A 6,271-nucleotide genomic window follows, 5' to 3' on the forward strand; every position below is an offset into this window, starting at 1 on the left:
CATGGTTTAGTGGGCATGGTGGTGTTGGGGTGACGGTTGGACTCGATGATCTTAAAGGTCTTTTCCAACCTCAATGATTCTATGATTCTAACATCAGCTTTCAGCAGCCATCCCCCTGTTTCAGCAAGGCATCTGATACAAAAGGCAAACCTGGGAGCTATTGAGTGACCTAGGACAGAGTTTAGAGCACATCTGTGCTCAGTAATAGCTGCTCTGTATGGTCGCAGGTAAACCTTACCGAACCTGATGCCATCGTAGTGTTAGGACACCTACAGTAGTAATTTAAACCAGAGAACTAGGAGTTGTAGAATATACCTGCTTACCTGTTTAAACTGCTTGTAGATTACTTTGCTGACTTCGTCAGAAGGCTGAACTTTTCCAGCAAGCAGTGAAGAAAGCATGTTACCTAGGGTAACCATGCCCAAAATTACCCTGGGGGAAGGAGAGAGAGAAGATAGGGCTAAACAACACAAAAGCCTCAGGTGTTTCTGTAGATAAAAGCATCCACTCTCAGCCAGCCCAGAGACGTCAGTTCAACTGCTTCATGGTATAAAGCAACATTATTGATGGTATACTTGGATTCTGTGTCTCTGCAGGAGACAGAGTCCAGCTCTCAGAAGTTCTGGAGACTCACAGAGAAGTCAGTAGGTGCTGTGGGTGCCTGGCCCTTCTGAGCATCAGGCTCTTTGTATCTCTGGTCCTTGCATCTGGAGAGCTTCTTGCAATCTGAGAGCTTTTGAAAAGCACAACTTCGTTGTTTTACGCCCTCATCTGTCCTTTTGAAAGGTGTGACAGGACCAGAGACATGCTCACCTCAATTTTGCTCATTCCCCTTCTCCCTGCAAGGATGTTGCAAGGACCTGCAACAATTAATTCCTTGAGGTAGCACTGTAACTGGAGAGTCACTGAGCAACTCTTCGTTATTCAGTCTCTCCTACAGGAGACCTACAGGGTAATAAGGCAATCCAGCTTGCTGGGGACACCCTGGTTTATAGGGTTCACTACAACATTGCACTATAATGCAGTGTTCTGAAGAAACTGGGTGAAAGCTGTGGTGGAGATGGGTAGATTTGGGGTTGGTTGTTTTAAATATGAATTTTTGCTTTGTTTAACTTAAACAGCTATTATAAAAAACAATGAAATTATCCTGCAGAGACACACTGAGTAAGTATATCATAATAATCATTAGAAGCTTATTATGTGAAGGGCAGGACAGTCCTGGCATGACAACATATTAAGTCCAGCATTGGTGTGTTTAAGGTAGCATTTTTGAACTGTGTTACTATAACTGAAGAAAGATGAGTGAGAGGATATTATACTTCTAGTAAGCATTTAAAGACATCCCTTGGGACCTGGTGAGGAAAGAGATACATATGGATGAATAGTGATATATGTGGACATACCCAGATTCGTCAACAACTGGTACCTGGTCAAATCCCTTCTCCCGGAGAATTTCAACAGTCTTTGCGCAGGTAACAGTTGGGAGCACAGTCAGGGGAGCAGAGAGGCTTAATTCCTGAACACTGATGTTCCACCACCTGAGGATGAAATAAAACCCAAACCCATGCAAGTCTTAAGGAGAGAACAGAACCAGTTGTTCACGTACAGTGGCCTTCAGCACTACAGGAATGACAAAAGGCTGCAAGGAAGAGTCAGGATTCAGCCAGAGTCACTAAAGCTTCAAGCCTTTCAAGTTTTCTCCCCAATATCAGAAAGTCATTGAAGTGTGAGAAGGCTCTAAGACTAAAACTCTTTTCCTCCTTCATGTACTTTCTAGGATTGCAGATAGTTAGTGGAGACTACTAATCTCCCTAGCTTCATTATTTATATCTTACAGAAAAAATTTTGTGCTCCTGCTCAAAGAGCTAGCCATATTTACAGTCATTATAGGTAGCAATTTAGGGAAGATCCCCCTCCACCTATGTAGTCTTGCAGTGCTTTGCACTCAAGAACTCTGATCTCGGAAGGGTTCTTTGTATACTACTTTTTCATTTGAGATACATAAAAAAAAATTAAAAAACCATTAAGTACAAAGTTTTCTTTTGCTGCCATGCAACTCAAAGAAGGAAATCAACTAATTTAAGCAGATTTGATTAATAGCTGCAATTATACATCAACACAATAGCATGAAAGATTAGCTAAATCAAAGGAAGTAGTGTAAATTGAAATGAGCTTTAAATTAGCAACTGCCATAAAGTCAATTGAATAGACTCATGAAAATCCAAATGGATCTGACATGCTTACCAAGGTTTTTTGACAAGGTCTTCTTCTTTCATGAACCCTTTCTGAATCATCCATTTGTCGCTCAAGAACTTGGACCTGGAAAGCATCAGGAAGTGAAAAGCTCATTAGCAGGCTGAACATCTGACAGCAAACCTAATAGCACACAGAGGCAACTGTTTACAGCTCACTACCACTAACAACTTAAGCAAAATTGAAAATATACTGCCATTTGCCATCCAAGCTTACCAGCCAGGGACATTGAGAAGAAATACTCATAGGAAGAAAAAGGAATCCCGTAGGAAACAAAGCTTCAACTACATCAGTCCCTTGCAATACAATGAAGACACAGCCTGGAACGGAGAAGTGCCAACCTGTACTCATGCAAGGTCTGTCTGCGGTTTCTAGTCGTCTAGTATTGTGTTGGATGCAACAGAAGTCATGAAACACAGCTAAAAACATCATGTTTTGGGATATGTTTCAATGCAGTACGAGAAAAACTTCTCAGCACAGCTCAAAGCCCTCACACTTCCTCCTGTAAACTCACCCCAGCACTGGCTGCTGCTACAGTAGCGCTATGTTCTGTTGTGGACACAGGCAGAGAGAGCGGACAGCCTTACAGGGACCCTTCCAGGAATGGGATACCAATGGTCCCCAATAAATAAAACAGTGAAAGCAAGTCTTTTCCTGTGAAAGATGCTAACCAGTGATGGTTATATACTGACGTCAGACACAAGGAGGAGCTCAGTTTTCAGAGGGCTAAGCTCCTTTCTACTCCGTGTCAGACCCTTTCTCGATACCTCAGAAGTTGTGCCCCAAACACATTCCTCGCTTTGGTAACCACATGCTATTTCTTAAATATGTATTCAACGCGCCACTGCTGTAAGCATGCTATAAGAAATATGTATTCAACGCGCCACTGCTGTAAGGAGGAGGTCTGAGCGACTGCCTCACCCTTTTCCCAGAGAGAAAACAAGCAGGTTCTTACATGTAGTTCCTGACAGAGTCAGGAAGGATAACAACACAGCGCTGACCTTCCTTCAGCTCTTTGGCTGCCTTCACAGCTACAGACATGGCACTGCCTGAGCTGCCACCTGCCAAAATGCAGATCAGAGGCAAAACTGTCAAACCATAAGTGAAATGAGAAAGAATGAAAGAGAGGAAGAGAGACCGTAGAGGAGCCCAGGGTGAGGAAGCAGCTTCTGAAGTGGAAGGAGGTCCCCCTGACTTGCACAAGGCTTCAGCCTCCCACATATTATTCAGAGAAACCCAAAGGATTCGCATCTGCTCTTACCACACAGCAGTCCTTCCTCTCGGATCAGCATACGTGCTAAAGCAAACGACTCCTCATCATTGCTCTTGTACCACTGGTCCACTGTCTGGGAAGGCGCAGAAAGACAGAAACAAGGGTCTATTTAAATAAGGAGGGCTAGGGGAGCAACACAGCTAGCGTGAATTCAACCCATGCTCTTTGAGGTAACAGCTGCCCTACTGAGCCATGTGCCTGGGTTTCCATCCTCCAAATGCCAAGTGGGGTTTTTTTGCCAAGGTAAGACGATCACATTAGCACAACAGGCTCCTTATTGAAACCTCGCTGTAAGAACAGGCTGTTGTAAGACAGCCACAGAGAGCATCAGTTTCCTCCCCTCTTGGAGGGCTTCCCAGGGACACAGGCTCAGCTCAGGACATAGTCATACCACTTTTGGCTGGGAGGGGTTGGGGTGCTTTGTTGGGTTGTTTTTTTTTTTTTGATTGGTTGGTTGGGGTTTTTTAAATTAAAAAAAGGAAGTATTGTGTTCTAGGAAAATGTTATCTGCTCACAACATTTCCACCTACCATTGTAAAGTAAGTGTGGCTAGTGCAGAAGCCTTCTGAGGACTGTTTTTATTGATGGAAAGAAGCATTTCCACCTACCATTGTAAAGTAAGTGCGGCCAGTGCAGAAGCCCTCTGAGGACTGTTTTTATTGATGGAAAGAACAGGAATAGTTCTGTCTGCTAGCCCTCCCCTTTCAGCTCCAAGAAATACCTCCCCAAGTTTTTCCTCCGCCTTTCACCTCACTTCTGCATCCCAACAGAGGGCAAAGGGCAGTAAACCAAGAAGCATGACTTACAGATCTATCCAACACCGTGGGGACAAAATCATATCCGATTCCTTCCACTTCATACATTGTCTTGTCAGTCTTGTTTAGTTCTTCTGGTGTAGCAAGGATGGAGCCTTCAGGATCAACACCTATAATCTAGAGAAGCAGTTTCCACTTTGGCTACCGTGACACACTGCTTTTGAGAACACGGCTATTTACTCAAGAGCGCTGACCTCGTTACAGCTGTTGGTGTCACACTGGCCACACACAGAGCCAAGCTAACAGCAACCTAGCCTCCTATTCATTTCTTCCTGGCAACATTCACCTCCCCTGTGAACAAAATGCTTTGCTGCTTCTGGCCCCTTGGCAACCCATCCTGTCTCCTCAGGCTGTGGACACTAAGTGAGGGGCACCACTTGTTCTACATGGGTTTTGTTTGGTTTAAACAGAAGACAGGGTTTCCCCAAGACAAGGTTGTCCTCATTCACATGTCAGGCATCATTACAGCAAATACATTTTGTGCCAAGTGTAAGCAGGTTAAGTTTTATTTTGCTTACCGCTCCCTGCCTCTGTAGGAAAATATTCACGATTGAAACATGGTACCAAGTCCTGTGAGGAAATCTAACACAGCACACAGGTAAACACACAGGTTGGTGTGTGCAGAGGAAATTTCACTTGGTAAAACCTCAGCAGCTCCAGACAAGTTAGTGAAGGTACAGTCAGACAGGAAACAGAAGGCTGCAGTACACACCAGAGAAGGAAGTCTCTCAGACACCCCATGAAGGGATCTGAGGGCCAGGTTTCATCTGCTGAGCCAAACCTGAACTCTGGTCACCAGTGAGACCAGAGCATGATGATTTCAGACGGTCTGAAAATCTTTCTTTGCTGCTCAGAACTACCTTCTAACTGAGAACATCCAAGAGCTTCCCATAGAGACCCAGGGAAGGCTTGCAAGGAACGGGACGTGCCAAGTGGAGCAGTTTGAGGTCCACCCCGCTAAAGAGAAATGCTTTAGGCTTGCCACTTACTTTGCAACCTGGACACTTCTCCTTTAGCTTTCTAGAGATGCCAGTGATAGTACCTCCTGTGCCAGCCGTAGCCACCAGCATGTCTATTTTTCCTGTTTAAAGGTGAGGGATAGAAGGCAGTTGTGAAATCTCCCCCAGAATGATGGATTAAAAACCCACTTAAACCTAAGTATGGACTTTCTTTAACAAAAATGGGCAAGGTAAGGCTTTTTGCTTTCCAAGAGCTGTGTTACGAGACCTACCTTGAGACCACCTTGCTCAATCCCCATTTACTTCAGCAATGGTTTTGAAGTCTCCATCCAGTAGCCTGGCAAGGCACCAATTTGTGGTACTTTGGACAGAGCTGGAGGTAGCCCATACAGTAAGAGGAAAACTACAGGTGTCAGCTGTATTTGCTGATGTAGATAATTCATTCTTTAACTTAAAATGAGCAGCCCATTATATTAGTTAATTTGTTAATTTACTGAGTGAGTGCCAAGAGCATGGGACAGGTACCCATTGAGAGAACTGTTAACACAACTACTCTCTCATTTTCATGTGAAAAATACTATTTTGGTCACGAGCACTCAGAGTGAGTGCGGGTATGATAGTTCATTCTTTTGCCACCCCCTACAGTTTCCACGGTGCATCCACATGATAGCTTTGTTAATAAAAAAATACACACATCAATTCACGCATAAAAACAAATGCTTTCCAGTCAAGAGAATAACACCCTGCCAAGCAGGGGTATAAGCTCAGTAATAACTGAACAGTGACTGGCCTATGAGGAAAAGGAAACACAAACAAGATGCCTAAAGCTAGAACTCATCTAGACTCTCAGTTTGTGGGATGGCAGTTTGTTAGAGTATACTCATTTTAACTCAAACTTAAAGAAAGTTTTCCACAGAAAGACAAGCCAAATCCTCTGAACAGCTAGAGTTATTTATTTTTTTTTGGGGGGG

General features: G+C 43.9%; 1 protein-coding gene across 1 annotated transcript in view; it reads right to left on the minus strand.

Moving 5' to 3' along the window:
* The window catches only part of LOC103902017 (cystathionine beta-synthase), a 32,621-nt gene that overhangs the window by 6,802 nt on the left and 19,548 nt on the right, over positions 1–6,271 (minus strand). Inside the window, exons 9-15 of the mRNA XM_009283009.2 lie at positions 5,331–5,422; positions 4,333–4,458; positions 3,515–3,599; positions 3,209–3,314; positions 2,245–2,319; positions 1,404–1,538; positions 324–432 (exon numbers count right to left, since the gene is read on the minus strand). Of these exons, the coding sequence (XP_009281284.1) occupies positions 324–432; positions 1,404–1,538; positions 2,245–2,319; positions 3,209–3,314; positions 3,515–3,599; positions 4,333–4,458; positions 5,331–5,422 (728 nt within the window). The remainder of the gene's footprint in view (positions 1–323; positions 433–1,403; positions 1,539–2,244; positions 2,320–3,208; positions 3,315–3,514; positions 3,600–4,332; positions 4,459–5,330; positions 5,423–6,271) is intronic.

This window comes from Aptenodytes forsteri, unplaced genomic scaffold (genome assembly GCF_000699145.1).
Source record: "Aptenodytes forsteri isolate BGI_AS27 unplaced genomic scaffold, ASM69914v1 Scaffold2, whole genome shotgun sequence".
Classification (NCBI taxonomy): domain Eukaryota; kingdom Metazoa; phylum Chordata; class Aves; order Sphenisciformes; family Spheniscidae; genus Aptenodytes; species Aptenodytes forsteri.